At 31.9% G+C, this 26532-nt stretch overlaps 1 protein-coding gene across 13 annotated transcripts in view; it reads right to left on the bottom strand.

The window, feature by feature from the left end:
• Nucleotides 1–662: 662 nt before the first annotated feature.
• LOC123527177 (FMRFamide neuropeptides-like) overlaps nt 663–26532 on the bottom strand; it is a 57883-nt gene continuing 32013 nt past the window's right edge. Inside the window, exons 2-22 of one of the 13 annotated variants that reach the window (XM_045306483.2) lie at nt 23855–23893; nt 22813–22860; nt 22114–22170; nt 21798–21839; nt 21503–21547; nt 18739–18783; nt 17055–17099; nt 15824–15859; nt 15214–15249; nt 14833–14994; nt 14412–14447; nt 11359–11391; nt 11055–11087; nt 10630–10665; nt 10005–10091; nt 8541–8582; nt 7666–7707; nt 5641–5766; nt 3571–3606; nt 2466–2663; nt 663–2204 (exon numbers count right to left, since the gene is read on the bottom strand). In XM_045306483.2, the coding sequence (XP_045162418.2) occupies nt 2160–2204; nt 2466–2663; nt 3571–3606; nt 5641–5766; nt 7666–7707; nt 8541–8582; nt 10005–10091; nt 10630–10665; nt 11055–11087; nt 11359–11391; nt 14412–14447; nt 14833–14994; nt 15214–15249; nt 15824–15859; nt 17055–17099; nt 18739–18783; nt 21503–21547; nt 21798–21839; nt 22114–22170; nt 22813–22860; nt 23855–23893 (1269 nt within the window). In that variant the 3' untranslated portion in view covers nt 663–2159. Of the gene's footprint in view, nt 2205–2465; nt 2664–3570; nt 3607–5640; nt 5767–7665; nt 7708–8540; nt 8583–10004; nt 10092–10629; nt 10666–11054; nt 11088–11358; nt 11392–14411; nt 14448–14832; nt 14995–15213; nt 15250–15823; nt 15860–17054; nt 17100–18738; nt 18784–21502; nt 21552–21797; nt 21840–22113; nt 22172–22812; nt 22861–23854; nt 23894–26532 lie in introns of those variants that run through there. The other 12 variants (XM_053523178.1, XM_045306485.2, XM_045306484.2 and 9 more) reach the window with 12 other exon arrangements.

Here is a 26532-nt window from a genome sequence, read left to right as displayed (position 1 = left end):
GGGACAATACGCTTGTGTTAAGATGGTCAGGGGGTCTCCCCTGAAATTTTTGAATTATAAGTGGCCTCTTCTGCTTTTTGTATCAAAATCTGAGGTATGGGAGGGGATACTTCCATTATTTTAGGGGGTCAGATGTCTCCCCTAGACATTTTTGAAATATAGGTAAAAATGGTGACCTCTGGTGCAATTTTCCCCCGAAAGATTTGAAAAACAGGTATGAAGTGGTGAACTCTGGTGCACTTTGGGATCTGAATTTTGAAACAATATTGTTTTTTTGCTAAAATAGTTGGGTGCAACTTTGACGAGTATAGGTCACTCCTCAGCCATCTGGGGGGTCACGGACCCCTAAGCCCGGCCTTGGATCCGGGCCTGCATATAATGCAGTAGAGATTTAATTTAGAGTTTGAATTTTCCTATTTGATATTCTTCCTGGTTTTCACAGATGTATGACGTAATAATACAATTACAGATAAATCAAATTCCTTCTATTGGATTAAAGAGGTTAATCCTTTTAAGATATTGTTATCAACTTCAGGATGACTGGGATCGTCGACGGAACGAGTGTCAATGTTTCAGGCTTAGGGTGGTGAACTATTATTTGAGGTAGACAGCTTCTTAAACCTTAGCTGATTTCCATTAGAATAAAGCAACAAACAGAAGTATTTTCCAGTTCTCTTGTTTATTAATTTAACACATGAAGAAAAATATGTCTTTTCAAAACAACAGCTTTCAAATTTAAAATAAACTTATTTTATAACCAATATCAGATTTCATTCCTAAAGCAAAAAAATGCATGACGACACAAAACACACAAACGCATTTCTTTATCAAACTAGTTGATAAAGTTTGCAAGTAATAAAACCCTACATCGGAACAGAATGACATTATCTACATATTGTTGGTGATACAAGTTCATGTAATTATCACTTTAGACATTAATCAAAAAGACAAGAAGTCGAAAAAGAAAGACGTAAGTCACACTTTGGTGATACAAACTCATACCACACTAGTTTATGAAGTGAGCCAGTAATAATTAAGGATTTGACATCGGAAAGAGAAATCTAAGCCACACTCGGGTGATACAATTATATTACGATACCACTTTATGAAGTAAATAAGCAATTAAATGTTTCTCGACACACTTGACGTCGGAAAAAGATGACCCAGGTTATATTTTTGTGATGATGTTCTAGGTAACAAAAATTTAATTTATCGCTAGTTTGTGAAATTGACCTTTGTAAGAGAAAGTAATAATTGTCATCTGAGTCTTATACACATATATCCGACTTTTTAATATATGCAAAGTATTATTTTGTATATAAATATGGAAAATGTTTCCTTCAACTTTGAATAAATCCTCTAAAGAAGAAAGAGTTGTAGCTAATTGTGAATTTGTTAACCACTGTTTAAGTATTATTTCAAAAGATACAATAATTTTGACGGTCGTTCCTGTTGTTTCCACTCATTTCTAATTTAATAACTATTAGTGTTACTGTGAAAACTGAATATTATACAATTTTACAAACTTGAGTTTCAATATTATACTTTTGTTGAAATGAATGATTCCTTTAATTGTAAATATATTCTCTTAAACGTCAAAATTCACACACAAAAAAAAAAACAAATCACAATAATCAATTCCATTATAACCTCTATGTTTTAGAATAATTGCAGCTCGCCGTAATTTGTTTTAATATGCAAATAATAAACACTCACTCATCAATTTAATCAGGTAAGATAATGAAAAATAACTCTAATAACTTCTAAATAGTAATTGTTGTTTTTAATGATGAAAGTCTAAAAATATTACATAGACATTTATCGAAATTCAATGTAGTCCTTAAAAGTTTTCAAGTGTCTTACCGTTCTGTGATCAGTCAGAATATTCGCACAGTGACAGATATATTAAAATTGTTTTTAGAAAATGAATACTTAGTTTAATACTGAAAAAAAATGAAATGATAACAATTTTGTTTCTTTTAAGTATTGCTTTACTGTTTAATATTGTAAGCTGCTTCTAGATTCTCAAATGATATGAATATATTGAATGAGCCATGCATAGTGTCAAACAGACGAGAGAGAAAATTGTCACAGTTCTTATAATGATGTCATCGTCACAGGTCTAGTAGTGACGTCATCATATTTTGGATGCTCTTTCTTCATTCGTCATCAATATATGCTCTAATTTTGTCTAAGCCACTTTCCTGAAAAGATTGAAATGTAAAAATAAATGTTAAAAAGTCATGTGAAATTTCGAAAAAAAACAAAAACACGCCAAAAATGGCATCCAAATACGAATCCAGACTGCGACAGCAAAGTAATAAATAACATATATCAGAAGTTGTAACGTAATCTACAGTTGAAATAGATATCCCATCATAAAAAAAATGACAAAATATATGTTCACCAGCTGACTATTGCCATACTGACTGAAAAATGTATTGTTTTGCTAATTCTATTCTTACCTCGGCACATTCGGTTATAACGATATCTTTGTAAACTTTCGTTTGTTCAACAAAGCCTGGACAGCATGTCTTCTCATTTCCACAAATTTCTATACTTCCTTTTCCTACTGTAAAGACTCTGCGAACACCCTCTTCACAACAGTAGGCAGACTTTGAACTATCTTCACCTGAACGCCCCATTCGCGGGAAGTAGAAACTCTGAAAAGAGTAACAATTTAACGTTCATTTATATGACGAACCTTTCACCGAGCCACCAAAACTGTAAAGTGTTAAATTAAATCTGACAAAACATGATTTTAAAGTTAGAAAATATTCATTTATATCTATAACTTGTATAAACAAATTCAGATACTGTATACCTATTCATGTCTGCATATTAAGATATCTTCAGTTTGTGTGTTGATTTACAAAACGCGCTTTCAGGTTCATAAAAGCAATGTATATACTGTTTTATATGTAAATAATGAATCAAAGTACGTAAGAATACAGTATAACCAGCCTTAATGGCTACCTGTATTAAGCAACCACTTGTGTTAAGCGTTCAGTCAGCTAACTTCTCAAAATAACTATTTGTTCTAATTTCAACTTGTCTAAAGCAGCCACCTGCCTTAAGCATTTTCTTTTATGACAGACTACAACTGTTTTACTGTTCATCAAAGGCACCGGCCTCCAGATCGTACAACAACAAAAAAAGTGAAAATTTTCAGGAATTTATGCTACATTTCTTAAGAAAGCTTTGAAACTTAATAACTGACATGAGAATTAGTTGTTTTACTATTTTTTACATTGAAAATTTAAAAGCGTTCGTAACGCTTTACTCAAGGTGAACTGTCGTGATTATAAATATCTATATTTAACAAACGTTATATACGTATTCCTCCGTGGTGTATAGGTAAAAACTGCTGGAACGAATTTTTTGCCGCGGTGGCACGGGTTCGATTCCCGACTCTAGCATTTTTTTTCTTGGTTAGGTATGTTTAGATAGTTTTGAAACAAAACCTCATATTCTTATATTCATAATATGACCAAACTTCAATTTTAAGGAAAGATCATTTTTAGCCAAATCTGGAGGTAAGTGCCTTTAAATTGATAAATATATACACACCATTGCTCGTCCTTGTCTTGGAAAGGCAAAATATGCCTGAAAAAAAACCACACATCTAATAACAATTATTCAATTATTTTTCAGTATGTTTAAACATTTATTCATAAATATTATAGTTAGTTATTTATTTTAATTTTCAACCTATTTGTCGGCTACACTATTTTTTAGAAACTGGAAACCATACTTTTTGCTGAAGAGTAACATAATAAGAGATTGTTAAGAAGTTACATAATTCAGTATTGAAATGTTAACAAAATAGTAATAAGTAATGAAATGTAATACAATAGTATACAAGGCTGAAAAAAAGATTATTAAATTAATGCCAGTTTTCACTGTTACAGCGATTCTCCCTATAAACGGGTAATGTCCTTTCCAAGATTGACCGGACCATGCATCAGTGAAGACACTAAAGTAGCACTGTTAACAAACAATTTTGATTTGTTGCTTTGCATGGATAGAATGATTTGTTTATTTTAAAAGCAACTACAGCTCAACTTCTGTTGGTAAATAATTAGATTATCAGGCAAAATATTTTATTATCATTTTTAATAACAACTAAAATCCTGCCTGTAAGAAAAGAACTGAAGGATTAAAATCCTTCTAATGACATCAATGAATTTATTATTCTAATATGATTTTTGAGACATTTTCTAGCAACGAAATCATAAGAACGTAGTAAGCGTTTTAAACATATGCAAAAGGCTTTGAAAATATTCAGCATCTATTTGTATGCCACCCTTTGTATCTGCACGTACAACTGCTTTCTCAAATTTCTGGAAGATATAAATCAATAGGTACACTGAAAAAATAGAATGGATATTAATATACAAGTTGTTTTAGAAAAGCCGTGCGTAAATTCGTACTGTAACCAACACCGAAGAGTGATACCTGGTTAAATAATAAAACTATATTTTAGATAGTACTTGTGAATCCTCCTGTAAATTCTTTTAACATTCTTTGACCGTCTACCAAACATGCTAAACTGTATATAAAATATATAAACATGTAATATGTAAAAATAGATGACTGATTTACATCTACAGTTGAATATAACTTACATACAAACATATGAATATAAAAACAACAGTGACACAGAACTGACTTTTTAACATCAGACAATAAACAGCTGTGACATAGAACTGATCTATTCATAATGTCATTCGCCATTTTAAAGAAAAAAAATCTAGCATATGCCTTAATCAGCAAGAGCACACTTCAACAAAGAAATGTGGTGGCAGAGACTTAACAATAGTTGCGTTGTGTTTTCCAGGAAAGGAGGTTTTAAGATATGTTATGATACTGACATCATATAACTCTCAAACGTATGCTTCTACGTGTTCATAAATAATAAAGTAAGATTACAATTGGTCTAATATTGGACTGACAATTTATACAACTAACACAATTAATGCATTTACACAAAGAGATTAGTTTTTAAAGACCAAGCGCTAAAATTCGAATGTATACGTTAGACTGATCACAACTAACGCTTTAAACACTTAGCTAATATCTCGTTATTATTTTTTCTGTGAAAGCTATTGGAAATACTTATATACACAAATCCTCCAATATTGTAATATGTTACATATCAAAATAGAAAAGTCGGAAAACCACAGATCGCCCAACACGACATAAATGAAAATGTTGCAGGCTCGATGTGATTGAACCATTTTCTAATGAAATCATTTCATAACCAAATAGTTTCAATATATACTTAGTACGTAATACTATAGTGTCCTCCTCAGTCAGCAATGGTTATATCTTTGTGTTGTGTTAAAAAGTCACTCAGCATAAATATATATTGACTATACTGGACAATGAAACCAACTGTATGAATGACATACAAACATGTTGTACCATCTTTTTTGAAAGTTACATGGTTTCTTACATTAGAACGATAAAGAGAAGAGGACATACAAATAAGGAATAGGTTTACATATATTTCATTTTCAGTGATAAGAAATGCATATAATTATGAGAACATTCATATTTTACATGCTGTAGAAGTTGAAATATATAGTTCTATATCGATTTTACGACGATAATCGTTCTGCGCATGCGTTGACTCACGTCGTCATCTACATCTTCCTGACTGCCATCCAATATATCCGGATGTCTTTCCATGTATTCTAATAATAAGTCTTTATTTGCCATGAGTAGTTGAAGTTCTTCAGGTGTTAGGCCGTTCGAGTTTTCCTGCATTGCACAAAAAAAACCATATCAGTTCACAAATGAATGACCACAATATGTGCACGTTGTAATGCAGAATATGGCGTACACCTTTAACCTCAGGTGTACTGTGCGAAAATATACTTGTTATGGTGTGATGCTGAGCAAACCTGTTTAGCGTTTCTGAGAACTTGGCTTTTTCATCTGGATACATATCCTTGTTCTCACTCTTAAAAAGGCAATATATCTAATGATACCTTTTGTCTGTAATGACAAAGATCAGTATAACAAAAATCTCACCATATAGTTCCTGTTAGGTCGCAGGAGAAAGAAATAACAATTAAATACCTATTCATTAAAACTGACAAGTTTGATTGAAAAGAACGCCGTTTATAACCGATCAGTAGGGTGTCTCTTGGTTTTCAAAAGAATGCTAGGCAAACAAAACTTTGTTATTTAAGAGATTATATCTTATTAAAGTGTATTGCTCTCTTGGGAAGCTGTAGTTTCAGGTTTTATTAGTCCACGTTTTGTTAACGAATGTAATGTATTGATGTTATTGTTACCCAACCAAATAGAAAAGGTTACTGTAAATACCCGTGTTAACTGTTCCCTAATAACAAAGGAAAATGTTTTCAATCGCGTAAACTGATGAGGACACTATTACAAGAAAAGCTTTAAAAGGTACCATAAAGAAATTCAATCCAGTCTGGAAACCTAATTTTCTGCCCCTTGTGTTTGTCATGTAAATATATTTTAAAGCTTTATTGTGGTGTTCGATATTTATTTTTTTTATCCATAATGATTTTCAGTTATCTTAAATGTCAGTCATATTCAGTTAAGGTTAATCCACCTACAACTTCATACATTTTTGTTTGATATAAAGTTTAATGTCAATAATATTAAAATTGACATTTTGTAGAGGAGTAATTGTTTATCTTACAAACGTAGCAGACACAATCTGGACATGTTCTGCATACAACTGGGGAGAGCCTTCAGCTTTCATTCAACAGCATTTTGTTTTTGTATTTTAGATGATGTTTAGGAAGTCTGACAGTAGATAAAATGTCTAGAAACATTCAAATAGCCCTGTGCATACTTCTACTATTAATATTATTTGTCTTTGTATTTTCGGTTGGGTTCTATAATATAAAAATAGTAATCTTTAAAACAAATTTCATTCACTGAGGTGCATGTTTCTAAGACTGTAGTGTTACTTGGCTCTGTCGATATTTGTGCGATTAGGTGTTCTTCTTTCCCAATGAACAAGAAGGAATAAAAGACGAATAGAATAGTATCCATTTTCTCTGACCAAAAATGGCTCATTTGCGTATATGACAGGAAAATGCATAAATAGTTTTCGCATAAACCTGATTTGAATCTTCCGCATTAATTAAAAGGCTTGCATAAGGCAAGCTTTGACTTACTGTACACGAACTTATATATTTTGCCACAGGAATAGTGTTCATTCAATGACTAAAACATGTAAAGCAATATTAGTTTGTCATTACCTTATCTATTTTGAAACCCGCAGATCAGAATATATTTTCCTGTTACTTTTAGAACTTATGAACAAATCAAGGGGGACCGAATTAATTTACTAGGCTCATGTTTTGGAGTGCGATAAGCACAAAGAGTTGGTTGCCGTTACCAGTGTGACCAAGCTTTCACATGTAGTTTGATATTGTACAGCTAAATATCAGACAGATATCTTTAAAGAAATGAGCGAAATCGTCTGTTTTATAAAATGGTGTCATCTTTTTATAAAAATATATACATTGATTTTATTGAACTTTGATTTTTTACATAACTATAATCATAAAGCAAATTAATATCTTTGCTAAACAAACGCTTTTCATTTTAAAAATAAATTGTACCTTGAATATAAATTGTACACCAAATAGGGCCACAACACAGACACCTTACCTTATTGAAGGCCCCTATTATACGTTTCCCTATTCGGAGTCCCTGTAATATGAATATTGCAAACTTATGTCTGTTGCGATATGCAGCAAAAGTCATTTAACTATTAAAGAAAAAAATGATTGTCGGCTTTTGTTCTATTGATATTACTATATTTAGAACATGTTTGAGCTATTTGCGGACTCGAAGCCGCCTCGGCACAGCGACTGCTCCTAGCTATGGCCATTCAAACCACGCTGCAAACTACGTTTTACCGCTACATCAACAAATTGTGATAATCGTGTAGCTTTCAGTTCGATCCACATGTCATAATAAACGTATAAATATATCTTGATAAATAAATATGTTTAAAGCAAAACGAAATTGTTAAATAAGTTAGAACATGCTGAAAACTGCAGGTACCAAGCATAAAAATAAGTAGCATACTTGTTGCAAGACACAACCCGTATGGTTCTTTAATACTGTCTTGATTAACAAAATTATTCAACAATTTCATTTCTTCTAGTTCGAAAGATTGGCCGATATTTCTGGACTAAGTTAGCAATATATATTTATTTTGCTGAAGTTTTGTAGAACTCTCCATAACTGTAAGTTCTTATGATGATTTAATTCAATCCAGAAATCTGATAAAGATAAAGCAAGCAGAAACTTTTGCAGTTTCACTATTAAAATATTTATGAATACAGGCTCTGTTAATATTTTACCAACGATGGATTCGAGCATTTTTATTGCCTATAAATTTTCACAGAGCACATAAAGACTTTCTGTCCTATATTATGTCACTTAACTACTGCAGTTATGTTTAATTAAACAATTTATGTCTACCACGATGCCTTTAGATATTGTCCCAGTAGGATAGAATTCTTTTGTGAGCTTACCCGTTTTCCCATGTCGCCGCCAGTATCAATTTCCACACCGGTCTTCCATAATTCATGAAAAACAGTGTTTATCATGTTAGAATCTACTGTAATACAATTCTGGAGAACATTATATGCTCTTAGAATGTCTTAATCTCTGGAGAATTTTGGAATTGATATGCTAATTAATTTTTCACTTGGAGAGAGATAAGCACAACAAACTGATTTGCGTTACCACATTGTCAAAGTTTTTATTTCTATGGTAATACATGTAAGAGAACCGAGAGAATATCGTTCACCTAAATATCGGAGAGATTTCTTAATCTCGCTCTGTAAATGACAATGTTATTAAATGAGGTCATCTATCCTATCTCCGAAATATATATATTGCTATCAATACTTTTATATGATCCAGCCTGATTAACAACATATCAATTATTTGTATGTCACTAAGTTTTATATGTAAAGTATTTGGTAACACCATGTATATGTCCATATTACTTAAAAATATTAAGAACAGCTTGTAAAGTGGTCGTTGTCTTGGAAACGTATATATTTTGCCGAATGAAATATTTTATTTGATTGCTCATGACATATTTCTTAGAAGACATCAAATTCTCGTTCAAATATATTTTGATCGTTTATATACAGTATGCTTATATAATATATTTAACAAGATACATACTTTGCGGAAAAGGTATCAAAACTGTTGTAACCACTGACAGTCAAAGAAGATGATTTTAACGACAAAAGTATTTGCAATACTCAGCCGGTGTTCGTTAGCTTTGTTGTACACATTGATAAACATGTTATAAATGACAAAGGTCAGGAATTAACATTTACGAAATAGTTATCTGAGGGGAGGGAGATAACAAACAGTTAATATGAATCCAAATGTTCTAAGAAATGATTGTTCTTCAACTTAATGCATTTTTTGGGTAAGGTAAATGTGTTGATTGGGTTATTGTTCTTCAATGATATGTAACTGATTGGCAATTTAAAGATGCAAAACAGGTGTATAAGACATGCCGTTGCTTTTTCAATAAATAAAATGTTGATTAGCAACTTGTATGATTTATACGAGAATCGCGAAAAAACCTATCAAATATAAATTGGAGCTTTGAGTTACAGTTACTGATTACATTGCTCGAACTGCAATAATCACTTTACGAATAAAGGTTTGTCTGAGATAAGACGACATTTTGATTTTATTTTCGACCTAGTAATATGTAGGTCTAAATTAATCAAGCATGTATACATTTATTGTGTTTGAAAATATCATACATAAAACTATGCAGAAATGTAAACATAAAATAAGTGACAGCGTTTAGTCGGAAGATACATTCATTTCGTAATATCTGTCAATGATTTTCAAACAAATTGTCAATTCATAGACAATATCATCTTCAAGCTTAACTGGATCATTTTACGTCATCATTCATTCAGAAGAAGAAATCAAGATATAAGTAAGCAGTAAGTACTCACCATAGAATTTTCATTACTTGAACCATCCGTCGTTTCTAAGGGGTCTTCATTTGTCATTTCATTTGAACGTCCGATTCTTAAAAATGTCTGCAATTCATATCAGTTATATACATTTAAAATCAAATAGACATATATCTATCTTCTAAATTTTCTTCTTTATTCATATCGTAACAATTTTCATCACTGTGCTCTTTGAATACATTTGCCATATCTATTTTAGCGAAGTTGAACGGAACAGTATCTTGTTTAACATCAGAGTTCCTTGAAGTGACGGTTAGAACCCATTGATAACATTTGCCCACCTTAATGTATATGAGCATCCAAAATTATTTATTTTTAACTTCAGTTTGAATGAATTTAAATATGAAGAAAGAATTTACGAGCTATAAGAATGTACACATTTTATTATTGATTCAATAATTATACATACTTTTAAAATTTTCAGATAAAAGGTATCGAAGTCAATGACAAGATGAAGGAACAAAACTTTAAACCTGACGTTAGTGATAAGCTTAAGTGCAATTTCAATAATGAACGATAGGTATTCTGTACGCGAGCTAGTTTGCAAAAAGATGCCATCACAAACTGGATTCATTAATATCTACATCTTTGAAATCCTCTTTACCTGGTCAGTTGGTGCTCTTCCAATTCTGAGAAAGGTCTGACGAAAGACAAAAAAAAAAACAGAAATAAGTAAAGATATGAAACAGTATATCATTACAGTATTATTCAGTGAATCCTTTTTAAACAACAGGAGAAAGTTTGAAGCACAAATATTCGATGCAAAATGCTTTGAGCTTTGATTACTATATCATTAATTTGGACAAAGAGATGACTGATACTTTTGATATATGCAAAGTAAACATCCTGCTTTGAGAGTGCACATGATGGTTAGACTAATTCTTCATAATATTGATAACATTGTGATCTTTGTGTTACTATTTTTATCACTGTGAAATTTGTATTCTGTACTGGAAATGGTCATACAGAAAAAAGACAAATACACCACCAAAATGACGAGGTATTTTATCAAAAGAGTTGTGTTATTACCTTATCAGGTCGTCCGATACGAAGGAAACCTCGCTTTGTAAAATAGGAAGAAAAACAACAAATTTTAGAGTAGAGTCTAACAGAGAAAAAGAGAAAATCTAGTTGCTTATCAGAAACTTTAGGTTGAAAGAAGTGACATGATCTGTTAAATTAGAAGGCATTAGACAAATCAGAATATTTTACGAAACACGGCTAAAATTATAGAGAAAGAAGCAGGTAAAAGAACATAAGGCCTTCGATTATAAGTAAATGTTGTACAAGACATAAAAATCATACCGTATGTTCTAAAAATGTATTGCTTTACCTTGTCAGAATTGCGTCCAATGCGAAGAAAACCCTTGGGAAAAGAAAAGAAAATACTGGTATTTTCAGTGTAGACTGTCACAGAAAAGCAGATAATATACAAGACTTAGTGTAGTATTTCTTTTGACAAGTTTGTTTGTTTGTTTTGGGTTTAACGCCGTTTTTCAACAGTATTTCAGTCATGTAACGGCGGGCAGTTAACCTAACCAGTGTTCCTGGATTCTGTACCAGTACAGACCTGTTATCCGTAAGTAACTGCCAACTTCCCCACATGAATCAGTGGTGGAGGACTAATGATTTCAGACAAAATGTCGTTTATCAAATAGTCACGTGGAACATACGCCCCGCCCGAGGATCGAACTCACGACCCCGCGATCCGTAGACCAATGCTCTACCGACTCAGCTAAGCAGGCGGGCTCTCTTTTGACAAGAATTAACCAAGGTCATTGCAGATAGACACTCCAGTTCTTTTAGCGTGCATGGTACACGTGGTACAGTTCTTTTAGCGTGCGCCTATACACGTGAAACCCTCTTTAGTGGGAAGAACAAGTACTGGTCACATAGTTAAGCAGTAGAGCATTTCAGAAATGCGCTATGTTTCGACAATGTTAACCATTGTCGAAGCATAGCGCATTTCTGAAATGCTCTACTGCTTAACTATGTGACCAGTACTTGTTCTTCCCACCATTGTCGAAACATAGCGCATTTCTGAAATGCTCTACGGCTTAACTATGTGACCAGTACTTGTTCTTCCCACGAAAGAGGGTTTCACGTGTATAGGCGCACGCTAAAAGAACTGTACCACGTGTACCAAGTACGCTAAAAGAACTGGAGTGTCTATCTACAATGACCTTGGTTAATTTAGCCGTACATAGCCATAACGAAATAATTTCTTTTCTCCCTGTTCTGAAGGATTTCTCTCGCTTTTCCCAATTTCATAAAAAAGAATTGAAATAAATTATAGTAGAACCATGTTTCAATATATTGAAATCCTTACAATCGGTTATATGCCACGTTTATAAATTCAGTGAAATTATGCCGCATGCGTATAGCCTTTCCTTCGTGTTTAAATATTTTAAAACATGGTTCTGCTTTATATTATTTTTGATACATTGCTATGAATATTAACTGCAAATATATTTTCATTAAACTGATTGTCTTAATGTCGCAATATTCGACATTATGCTTGAAACCTGATTTCCTGAAGTTTTGTAAATAGAATGTAATAAATATGCGTATTACCCTGTGCAAGTTTGATCGCGTTTATAATTCAGCTTGTATCCAAAAACAAAATTATAATTTTACAGTAACTTAATAACCACTATAATTACATGGTGTGATGAAAATCGCAATTTCACGTAGTAAAATCATATTATTAAGCAGATAATTGAATATAAACCGGGCTATGTAGATTTACTGAGCAATTGTGAGCGTTTTTACACTGATATAAACTTCATTTATTTTGAAATGTGCTTAAATGAAACGCATTTACTTTTTTAAACTTATTCCAAATACTCTTAGAAAAAGTATCTATTGTCATTAACCTTGTTTGCATTGATTGAAAAATTAAAGCATTTTAACAGGAAGCCGCACAATTAAATTCGAAGATACGGTGACGGCAATTGGTTTTATTAGGAACGATGACTTGCTGTCTTGCATAATGCGTTTATATAAAGCATTTTGTGCTTAATTAATTCGAATTAACCAAAATCACCCCCGTGTAAATCGGCCTTTATAGTTCCCCTGTGTTTCTAAGAGAATGATTATTTTCATAAAAATTCGAATATTTCTTCTTTGTATTCATTTGAAAAGAAAGATTTTCTTTGCGCTCTCTGGAGACGTCTTTGAAATGTGTAATACTTCGTGTTTTGTGTCACGTTTCGATTTAATCAGACTCATAAGAATTTTTATAATCCAATTGAGAACAAATTTTGATGTGAAATGTTATTAATTAATGTGGATAAAAGGAGTAAATGTACTTTTTCCCCCGCGTATTTGTATTTATTTACTCGTTTCAAGATTGTTTTACAAAGAACGTATGAAAGGAGTCAAAATGCTTGTGTTTTGGACGTTATAACTCCTGGAAGCTATAAAACATTACACCAGACAAATGAATTGACCGAGACTGTTTAAGACCCCACAATCAGTTGCTTTGATGATTAGGCAATATAAAGAGATTATTTGGGCTTAATTTGAATTTGATTGAGATCTGAACGGTAAGATTTCAGCTTTGGCTGTTTACCGAAAGTAATTGAAAAGAACTGTTGCGAATATATGTAGTATTGGTTGGCTGCATTACTACGACGTTTTCTAAATTTGCAAAACAAAATGCCTTACAAGAGCACAGAAAATTATTACACATTTGGTGGTACATGTAGTTTGAAGAAGCGGATTCCATTGGTGAGAAGAGATGATGATAAGAATTTTCAGAGATGTTCATGTTCATGTTTAAATAAATAATCAAAATAGTCACTGTAGATATTATCACACATCAATAGTTTGACACTGAATGAATTTTACTCTCACTTTCAGAAACCTGTGTCTATATGAGCCGCGCCATGAGAAAACCAACATAGTGGCTTTGCGACCAGCATGGATCCAGACCAGCGCAGGATCCATGCTTTTCGCTTTCATAGCCTATTGCTATCAGAGAAACTGTTAGCGAACAGCATGTATCTTGACCAGACTGCGCGGATGCGCAGGCTGGTCTGGATCCATGCTGGTCGCAAAGCCACTATGTTGGTTTTCTCATGGCGCGGCTCATGTGTGTTTTATGATAAAAACACTATATTTTGACTATTTTGTTTCATATTGTTATATTTATCTCAATCATTTTATACAATAAGAAGTTTTACCTATCAAGTCTCTTTTTGGAGCAATTCAAGTTAAGGATTTGGTGTATTCTGAAGAAAGCATATATTTGACGGTAAAGTTGGTAACTGTCTATGATAATTTTAAGACATTCTCATTATTCAGTGTCATTTGAAAGTGTGTTGTGCAAGCTTAAAGAAAAGGCGGAAAGAACAAAAATATGTTATGACAACCATATATTACCTGATCATTAGATCTTTTATCTGTATCCCTGTCGTGCTAAAATGCAAAGAAAAATGTGTGTACTAGCCGATGTCAATTTGAATGACTTTTGATATACTACAATATAGAAAGAGAATGTCTGCACTATTGCTAATTTATTCCTTCCATAGAAACGACTTAGATTTATTTAGTATTGCTTGAATGTGAAGTCCTTTCAATTTTTCTTACAGTGTTAAATGTCTCTCAGTTCTGATGGATTACCTAGTTAATACACATTTTCTGGGTTCCATCAGTGTGAGACAAAGCTTACATAAACGTCAAATTAACGCAGTACATATTTCAATCTTGTGCAACTCCTAAAGTGATCACATACATTTTGTCACTTGTATCAGATATTTGATTTCGTTACATTATCATTATTTACTCTGCTTAGTATACTTACGAATAATCTAAGGAAAGGGGACCTTCCAATGCGGAGAAACGGTGACCTCCCTATGCGTAGAAATGGTGACCGCCCTATGCGCAGAAATGGTGATCTCCCAATTCTGAGGAAAGGCGATCTCCCGATGCGGAGAAATGGTGCTCTTCCTATTCTTAGAAAACCCTGAAAATCAAAAATATGGAAATATATACCTTCGTAATCGGTTTTAACAAGATCAGTTTTAAAGTTAAATGTGGATTATGTAAATTTCGCTATGTACTGTTTTATCTTGAAAAGAATAATAAAATGTTGGGAATTGGTTGAAATGAAATCTTGATATAACGATACACAAACGAGAAAACACTTAAGAACTGTCTGGAGAATAAATCATGAATAACTTACTGAATCTGAAGGTGACCTTCCAATTCTCAAGAAAGTCTGACAAAAAAGAAATATGTACTCGTTTATTTGTTATTAAAAGTTTTTTTTCATGCTCTTATTGACAAGAAAATTGCCTGCAATAGTAGAGTTCTATACTCAATACAGACCAGTTTCATAGACTTAAAAGTTCATTTTATTTCTTAATTATAATCTTTATCAAACATATTTTAAAACAACGACTTTGTAGATATTATAGATCTTGTGAATGAAAATACAAAACTAACCAGTTATTTGCAATTATATGTTGTAGAGCCTGTGTAAGCAGTTTATATAACGATTGCATTGTAGACTTATTCCCATGTGGTTCTGGGACGATCTATGTATGAAAAGAATTAGAACCACTGCCTTACCCTTGCATGATCGTAAGAGGCGACTAATAGGGTCTTAACACTTGGTTTTGCTGTATCTCTGTGATTCCAGCAGGTATGCAAATTTTGATTCCATACCTCATGTTTTTATTTCGATGTAAATGAGATGTGAAACCAAACTTTGTAGTCCTGTTTGGCGCCACATAACCTTCACTGTGTTGGTGCGCCGTAAAACCCAAATAAATAAATAAATAAAAACCTACCTTATCTCCATGTGCTCTTTCCATACGAATATATGGCTGTAATGTAAAAATTAATCAAGGTAATAAAATCTGAAAAGTTTGAAATACATAATACACATATAGTTGAGATATAATCTGGTGCAATTTGAGAAGAAACCCGATTTTCTTAAGTTTTGTAATGGACCATGAATTCTAATGTAGAAATGTAAAAAAAAATCAAGAAGCTTGGGAACGTTAAAACCCCTTTGAGATGAGTCTTGCTTAATAAAGAGTGGTTATCTCGAACTGTGCTTATTTCGAACTGTCAAATTTGTGCAACCAGTTTATCAGTCCGCGGATCGTATACCGATAGACCATTTTGTATTCAAGTTCAGTGTGTCATACTTTAAAAACATAGCAGAAAATTGCATCTTGTCTCCATCCAGATCATTACAATAACTGTCCAAATATTTTATGTCCATTTTCACATTTCTCACTTGATTAATAGCTGCACTGATCTTTTTGGTTTTTATATCCTTTGCAATTATCTGTAACATTTGTTAGGTTGCATTTGATAAATTGCTACAATATGGTTATAATTGATACAGTTCTAGAATAGTTGGCATCTGATACGAGGAAATACAACCGAATTCAATTGCACGATCCCTGTAATTGTTTCTTTCACAAAATCTCATTTCATTCTGTTTCTCTCAGTCTCTTGGGACATCTGGTAATCATATTGAAGCTCTTTCAACATATTTAATTAATTTCAGAATAAAATATTATTTTTATGGAAAGACCAACGAATTTGTCGTGAAAGTGAGAAGTACGAACTATTAATGTCACATACAGGAATTAAAGTCAATCAAATGCATGTTTTAGCTTGTTGTAAAGATAAACTTTGCAGGGAAGATGCTGACGAATGAAATTGTTGACGTTGTCAAAGGCAGGTGTAATAGATCATAAGGTTATTCTTATTAATAAATACAGGGTGTGGTGATTTGCTCCAATAGTCAACTACAAAGGCCATCGTATTCATGAATGTGGCAATGGGCAGACTGACACCTTGTTAAGTAATTTAAAAAAAATATTCCTATCAGTATATAACATGTTTCTTTTTATTTGATTATTGGAAAGTATCAGTTTGTCAGTATTGTTGATAACATGGGAGAATTATACTCATCGCCAGAGTGTGCGGAATAAAAGCAGCTATCGCAATGTTATTTCTTTTAAGTTCTAGTAAAAACATACAAAGTAAAATCATATTACTTACATTTATTTTGTCTTCCTCGTCAAGTATCTGGTCTTCTTCTGGCACCTTGGTAAATTCAACATTTCGAGAACAATGAAATACACCGAAATTCTCAACAGAGTAATGAGTGTCGATTGTTTCTACTTTCTCGTTTGAGTATTATTATAATTATTTATAGTATATATATATGTGTATTGTTTAAAACAAGTTCTGATAACTATATTATGTCGTTTTACTATTAACGATATTAATTCTTTATTTAACTTTGAAGACAAAGAAATAATAACTAAACAAGGAAACAAAATCAAAAGGTAGAGAGATAACAAAAGACGTTAATTATTGATTACATAATGCATACATTTTCCTTTATATTCACAATAGCCAATGGATTACTTCTGGTGTCTTAGACCCAATTAGAACAGAATATGCTTTGCTCTGGGTTCAATTAGAACAGAACATGCTTTGCTTTGGACCCAATGAGGACAACAGACATTTATAAGTAAATTGAACTATAACAATTTATTGCCTGATTTAAATAATTAAGGCTTGTATCAAAAAGCTACGCATTTTACCCGCACTTGTTTTCATACATTTATCTCCATAGTTTTGAGCCAACGGAGAGATTTAAACTTACCCCATAAATTCGACTTAAGATATGATCAACTGTTTTCATTTTAAACAAAATACACAAGAAAGTTCAGTAATTTTTATCGCGTTTATGACTAATATTTTTCCAAACCTATAGTTTTTCATTTGCGTGCAATAAAAAAGGGCAGTCTGAGAGTAGTTTGAGTGTTAGCACTTTCTTGAAACCTTAACCACTTACTTGGATACACAAATACACAAAACTACAAATCTAACAGTAATTACAAAAACAAATTATATACTGTATTCATGAAGTGTTATAGGTATTATTCCGTATTGCTGATGGATTGGTTTATAGTATATTAGCATGATGATCATTTCTGTTTTTAGTTCAATTTAAACCTTCTTTAAAATATCAGTCAAAGAGATTGAAGTTTCAACTTTTTTGCGACTTTGTCTGACAATAATGCTTTATTAAGCCAGATTTAGTACGAGGGTTGATGTTCAGGTAGCGACGAGAATTTTAGAAAAATCCACCACACGATAGGTATTAATTTATAAATAATATGAAAGAATAGTTCAATGTGATTTAATTATATATCTTGCAAATATATGTCATTGTTAAAAGAGATATGATAAAAAAATGCACTAGAGATGCACGTGATGTAGTGCCTAAATGTTTGTATTCAAATATCTTTTCTTATTTTGCTAACTATTCCAGAGTGCATAAATTGTGTGTCCTGTAATGAGTTACAGTGAAAGCAATCAAAACAGAAATGTCTTCACCTGACACTTGAACGTTCATTACTATTCCTCCTTCAGAATGTTGCCCGCTCAATACTTCGGTCGTTTTTTTATTAAGTACAACTATAATATTTCTTATCTCTTTTACGAAAATGTTTTTCATTTATACAATTATACAAATTCTAATGCACTTTAATTATGACATCATAGCATGCGAGTCAAGAGATCACAACACATTCCGTCTCCATGGTTATACAAAGAATGTATGTATATTTTAGGTTTTGCGCATATAAATATGAGTAAATTATGTATGTTGGTACATATATTTATTACATATGACACAACTCGATTATATGTTCAGCATGCTGTTTTATACCGATTGTGTTTCTAGCGGCATAGATCTACCAATCCGCAGTCGAGACTGGAAAATAACATAAAAAACAAAAATAAATACAAACAATAGATAATTCTGAAAAGCAAAAGCTATAAATGAAACGTAATAAAAAAAGTTAAATCATTAATTGTAATAATAAAAGTGAACAAAATGTACATCAGCTGTCATAAGATAAACAAAATCCAATAGTTGTAAATTTAAATAAACTTCAATGAAAAAAGAAACAAATAAAGTTTGATTTACCGATTCCGTACCAGCTTTTACCATGAACCTTTTACTTATTCTTGCTAATTATGTAAAATCAAAATGTAAGTAATACATCTTTCTAAAGTTTTAAAGTAGGTAGTAAATGTTAGATGTATCTATTTGTGACATGTTATAAAATTTGTGTAAGTATTCGAATTTTTCCTTGTGTAAATTAAAGCTTGTGAGATTTTCAAAAGTTTAGCTCATTTTGATATGGACAATCTTTCAGGCTGAATTAAAATTTGATCTGAATCCTACAATTTCAGCCGCAAATGTAATTTTAAAAAGAACTTCTCTCAAAAGAGATGGCAATTTAAAAATAAAGCAATATCAACATGATTTTCAAGATATACTGAAAGACATATTCAGAATTATTTTAACTATCCTTTTAAGTTCTTCATCATGATCTTTAATATACAATATTATGATCAGATTGAAAACAGGAATTTACGAAATACATCTGTAACGGAATGGGTAAATCCAAGATTTAAATTTCGAAAGCATTACACACACAACATGCAGATTTGTAATCGGTGAAATGATTGACTAACAAGAAAAGACGTTTTCCTTTCAGGAAAAATGTGGTTTCCAATCTTAATGGAAGGCATATGTTTGTTTATGCATATGAGCCGCGTCATGAGAAAACCATCATAGTGGCTCTGCGACCAGCATGGATCCAGACCAGCCTGCGCATCCGCGCAGTCTGGTCAGGATCCATGCTGTTCGCTAACAGTTTCTCTAATTCCAATATAGGCTTTGAAAGCGAACAGCATGGATCCTGACCAGACTGCGCGGATGCGCAGGCTGGTCTGGATCCATGCTGGTCGCAAAGCCACTATGTTGGTTTTCTCATGGCACGGTTCATATATTTAAGGTAAATTAAAATTGCTAAAACGAAAAAGAGGCTGGTTCCCAGCAGACAAAGATATTATTGTCTGGTTCTGATATATAGCTGAAGTAAAAAGTATTCATACAGACAATAACCAAATTAATACAGAACAATAGAATGCTTTTAGGTCGTAAACTCCGTTTAATGGGCACGTAACAGGAGCCAGCTATTGCAAATTCAATTACATTTAATGGAACCCGGGACGCGATATCAGTCAATTACAATCCGCAATGATAGTGAGTTAACAATTCAATCCTTAAAAATTAAATACGAACGAGAGGAAATAAATTGAGCATGTTACAGGAGACATTGATGGTATAACACAATAAATACACCAACAAAAGGGAAATAGATGCTCATTTTACTGCATTGGCAAAGGTAAAATCAGATATCCGCCACAATGATGCATGCCATTTTCAAATAATGATGGCAAATGAAATCATTTCATCCACTTGTAAAAATGTGAAATGAAACTGCTGAAATGTAAATACGATACTTGCAGAAAATGAGGGAATTTTGAGTGATCGCTCAGTCATTTCCATATTATTTCAGTTAATATTTGTTGAAATATGCTTTCATTAGCCTTGCTTTAATAGCAGTGTTTTCAAATTTTGATATGACTATGTATATTTTTAAAAATTTCAGTTTCGTCCATACTGCTTATTTTTGTTCTGTTAAATTAAATGTTTGACATTGAAATCATGGTTTAATTTGGTAATAGAAATCTGCCAGTAATGACGTGCATTATATGTTCTATTTTCTTACAGTTAAGAAATGCAGCAACAAGTTCAGCAATCTCATATCAATTATTGTTGAAGTATTTCAATTTGTTTATTCATTCTATAATTCATAAAATAGGGTATCTCAGGAAATATCCGGCTCCATGGTAACTGTTTTGGTGATAAGAGCATCGTAAACGCTAAAACAGTAACCATTAACCAGGATATTCGCAACCTGTGACAAATTCTTATCATATTATCATGAAAGATTATTCAGTAAATGGTTACATAAATAAACATAAAATGGTATATTCATAAAATATCTGTTGTGTACATAAAGTTTTAGACACATGTATATCTAAGAACACACTATTAGTACACGTACATTTGCCATGTTTTGTATGATTGGAATTTGTCATGCCATATGTTTCGCTACATTGCTCTGAGGCCCCTTTTGATATTGGATAAAAGGTTTGATATACAAATTTGGATTACACTACCAGTAATTACATAACATGAAAGGGTAGGATTTGGAAGATAAACCACAATAAATTATATGAAAGAGTAGGATTCACCTGCACAACGCCACTAGCGTTTAGACATGACAAAATGTAGAGTCTTCAGTAATTATATACCACGAAAGGGTTTGATTTGGTGGACAAAGCCGCAATTAAATATTTATCATAAACATCGCGAATATCACATAAAGCTAGATTTGCCTGGATAACGCCACCAGTACATACCTATCAAGGAAGGATAGGATTCGATGGAAAAAGCAACAAGGTTTGGACATTGCAAACGGGTAGTATTTGCCTGGAAAAGTTACACTTAGCGGAAACAAAACAATTTAAACAGATGTAGTAAAACATTATTTTGAAACATTGTATTTTACCGAATCTTTTGCCAGGCCTTGGGGCTCTAAATATGTATTCATCATCTGTCTTATAAGTTGTTGAATTAGACAAAAATAGATATAAATATTGAACAATTGTTGAATTAGACATAAAAATGCCGGAAAGTAAAAGGCAATTTACTTAAGATAAAAAGATATTTAAATATTACTTATCTTCTAAAAAAGCATTATTTCAGGGATTTTTTTTAAAAAAATTCAGTTATTGTAACAATAAGGTGAGAAAATTTAAATTTTGAAATAGGAAGATATAAAAAGATATTTAAAATCAGTGTACCGCTTCATCTACCCGTTTTCCCCTTGGTGCAGCAAAATTTCTCTAAACAGAAATTTAAAAAAGTTTGTTAAAATCACGAAACTATGTGTAATTGTGTTAGTTTTATTTAACCTTTCATTAAATACCTTTAATGTTTGTGTTAAAACAAGACTGTCTATATCGAGAAAAACACTATTGTTGGTATTTACACGCACATCTGATTTTAATAGAGTGTTATTAATGATTTATAGTAAAAGTAAAATGTTCAGTATTAATAGCAAAATTTAAGTATCGTTCTTTGCAAATTAGCTTGAAAGTAAATGTGCAGAAGTCGAACCTGTTTGTAGGAAGGTCTTCGTCTTTTGGGTTGTGGATATAACACATAATTATAGTCCTTAAATAAATATAAAATAATTGAACAAAACCTTTTAAGTAAAATGAAATAATTATAAAGATGTTTAAAGCTACTCAAAACAACTATTATTTTTCCGTTGCGTATTTCATTAAAAAATGAATTCATATTTTGAAGGCAATTACCGGATGGTCTGTGGCAGCAGCAACTTTACATCTGAGTTGAAATTCGTATTTACTGTTCAACCATCATTATAGAACTGAGTATTGTACGCTTTCAGTAAATGTCTTTATACATCATATGGTTTGGAAATCAACAGAATTATGAGACAGTCACAAAAGAAAATGACGTTATGATATGTAAATTATATAAATACGAATGTCACCTCAGATTTAAGTTTTATGACGCAGTTTTATATTTATGGTTTGAAATTGGATTGAACCGTCGTTTTCACTGTTAATATTATACATAAGTATTTCTATATGTTTATATTTGTAATGTTCTCTAGTAGGTAGTATTTGCAAGTCTTTGCAACCGAAAAGAGTATATGCATGTCTATGTCAACGCTGACTGATGCATAAGGGGCATTAGATCAAACTTAAGCGTATACCAAAATACAGTAACCTCCCACCATGGTATTTACGGGTGTTTATGAATGCCATTCTCGTCAAAAGAATTACCCACCGTTAATGATCTTTTGTCCTCGATGAGTGCGTCATTCCATACTCCTTCCTGCAGTTTCACAAGTACAAAAATTGCAAATTAAAATACTTATAAAGTAAAAGAAATCACAAATGAAGATAACAAATTTAGAAAGATATTTAACTATTCAACATATGTAGAGTAATGAAAATGAAAATTTATTTCGTTTTCTTGGAGAATATGAATGTATGTATATAAAATGAACACAAGTTTTCCAATAAATAATAAAGCTATGTCTACAAAACAGAAATAATACCGTAAATTATATTTGAAATATAATTTGAATACTTTCAGTGAAGTTAAAAACGAAATACTTTAAACAAAAAATAATATTAAACGCAACATTTTACAGGCATGCATTATTTCGAAATGAAAATATAAGAAGCAAACGTAAATATATTTATTCCCTTTCATAAACACGTTTTAAAGTATTGCTTTATAATGTTTAAATAACTTTGAAGAAGTCTTGTGTTACATTTAAACTTTATTACTGAATCAAATACATGTACAATATTATATAGCACACATAATATTTTAGACATGCATAAATTGCATAACAACCCTTCACAATTCCGGGAGTTTATGTTGTACATTCAAAAGATCTCTGATATACAATGTACGTGTATTTTTAGATACATGTATATCTAAGAACACACTAATACTAGTAGTACACGTACATTCGACCTGTTTTGTTTGACTGGAATTGGTCATGCTATATTTTTCGCTACATTGCTCTGAGGTCCCTTTGGATATTGGAAAAAAAGGTTTGATAGCATGTACATATATACAAATTTACATAACATATACATACAGACAAACGAACAGATAGACCATAGATTACAGAACATTATAGATAGCCACAATGACAAAGATCAATATATCATGATGATATAATATACACGTTTGTTCGGACAGATAAGGATATATATTGCCGGTTGTTAAAGGGAAGACTGAAAGTTATTAAATGTTATATGGGATACTGAAAGATATAGAATGTGTGACACGTTTTTCTCATGCACAATACCGGATCATCGGATTCCTTTCCATATCCTATAGAAAAACCCTGTAAAAATGATAAAAATCATTGTATATGATATAAAACATATCAACAAATCAATTCAACCTTCTATTAATTAAGTTTTAATCGAAGTTGTATACTAATATATATTATGTACGACGACAACTTCAGAAGACTTCTCCTGTTGAAAACATCATCAGTTTCGAAATTCTGGACAAATTATTGTGCAACTATAACAATGAATTAATTACATTGTAATTAAAAAACAAGGTTTGGTACCAAAGTGAATTATGTAAAAACTCTTTATTCTAAGAGAAATCTTCTGAACTTGCAATGATACTAGCATCAGTGACATTTTACGTCAGGAAAACCCCAGATGGTTAACGTTAAACATATTTCCTGAAAAGAAATGGCGACAATTATAATTACGTTAAAGCTATAACAATAATGTCTGTGCTGTATGTACATTGTAGAACTAATACAAAAGAAAGGGTTTCAGGAGTTGCTATCTTTTGACCAATAAAACATTAATCAAGTGAGGCCTCGGTGGCAGTTTGAACTTAGCCATTGTGCTAGAACATATTGAAAACGCTTTTACCTGGCATGAATTCTAATTAAAGTAATAATCGAATTGCCGGTACTAAGTGTATCAACCTCTGTATTAATGTAAAAACTTTTGCTTTTGTGTATGTCAAAGAAGAAAAAGCATCCATTCTGTATAAATATTGATTTGTACACTGTATTAATTAGGGAATCCCTTGAATGAAGAACGCTGTTAATGACTATTGACAACTTTATTGACGTTACAACCTAACTCAGAAAAAAAGCTACTTAAATTTGACCGACCGTAAATTTCAAACGTTTAAATTATTAATGCGGTAATCATATATGGATAATAGATAGTTAAGTGTATGTAAATAACAGCTAATTTAATGATTCGACAATTACTGCAGAATGTTATAAAAGTGTTTTTTGTACTGTTTTATCCTTAAAAGCTCCGTGGGAAACCTCACAGTTGGCAAATGGCGTGGGCAATTTTTTTATACCAAGTCATAGTACCATTTAGAAATCCGTTCCAGTTTTACTGGTTATTTAGTTGAGAATAGGTGAAAACTAAACGTTCTAGATAACGTAATTAAAACAGGTCAGCAACATTTCCTGACGAATCATTATGTTCAAACGCCTACCCACGTCGGGGTTTCCTGTCCGTTGAAAAAAAATATTTTAAAAAGTGTTATAATACTAACACGCGAAGATAACAAATGCTTTATTTTCTAAAAGCTTAAAGTTACTTTAGCAAATTGACAGTTAGGAATATGAGGCGCTGGTCGTTTGCAAGGAGACAAGTATGTAGCTGTATAATTATCTAGCTAATTTCGGCTAATGGTAGAATGGAACAACGGAGAAAAACATAAGGTTAGAAATACGAGGCTGTTTTGTAAGAACGTGAGGTTGTAAAAGGCATATGATAACCTTGTAAAATAAAATTTGAGCAAAGGCTATTATCTTCTGCATGTCTTTAGCAAATTTCATTACCCGCAATCGCAGCACAAATGATATGAAAAAGAGGTTTCAGATTCTTAACAGAAAGTGAGATATGAAATGATTACGGACTGTCAGCGAAAAACGTTTATCTTAATATGTTTGCTGGTCAGATTGTATTTTAACAAGAAATATTTGACTTTACAACGGAATCTGTTGTTTTATGATATATTTTAGCAAAGAATTTTAAGAAACTGTTTCTTTTAAAAGGAGAAAATATCGCGTAGTTTTGTCATTGCTTATAAGAAAAGAGTTTAACAATGGATCTATGCAATTACAAAAACTTAGATACGCATCGTATTCTAAGATACAATTATACATTTCTGGCTTAGGCACTATGCTTCCGAGTGTATAGATTGGTCTCAAACACCTTACTCTCTTTATTAAATTTTTAGATTGTTCACAGAAACATGATAATTTCGGAAGTTCTGAGACCATATCCTTAGCTTCGTTTTATAATCTGGAACAAAGTCGGCCTTAAGTAACTGCTTCATAGTCTTCAGCGCAGGCTAATCTTATCATCATCATCTTTGGTAATCGTCTCACTCTAAAAGTCTACTCTCCCGATTTCAATCTGGACTAATATTTAAGAATGCAAAATATTTGACTTTCTGTTATAGTAAAATGTGCAACGTATAAATTTTGGTGAAATTTACCATAATTGTTTACAGTTCCAATAGTTACATTCGGCTAATTTTGAGTAGCTCAATTAATTATATATTTATATTCGATTAGCAACGGTTACCTGGATTTAGTAGTAATATGAATAGATATGTTTTATATGTAAGTATCGTGTTATTCTGATAAAAACGTTTATATACAATGTGCTGATAATACAAATTTTGTAATGACATTTTGCTGTTTAGACCGAAATAAATAATAGTATGAAAAGGTTAAGCAAATTATATGTCTTATTTTCTAATAATTGTCCGATTAGTGACATAATTGCTTTTAAATGGGCGTATAGACTTTATCGGATACGAATGTCACTTTTATGTAGGTGGTTTGATGGGGTTGTCAGAATATTCCCCAAAATGTCTCCAAAATTATATTTCCTATGAAAGGTGTCTGTCAATGTCTTCAAACAGTATGTCACTGTCATTTTCTAAATTCCATTATAATTTTGTAATTATTACCATAAA

This window comes from Mercenaria mercenaria, chromosome 14 (assembly GCF_021730395.1).
Source record: "Mercenaria mercenaria strain notata chromosome 14, MADL_Memer_1, whole genome shotgun sequence".
In the NCBI taxonomy this organism is placed as follows: Eukaryota; Metazoa; Mollusca; class Bivalvia; order Venerida; family Veneridae; genus Mercenaria; species Mercenaria mercenaria.
The sequence above is the reverse complement of the archived record's forward strand: the minus strand, read 5'-3'. Positions and strand labels throughout refer to the sequence as shown.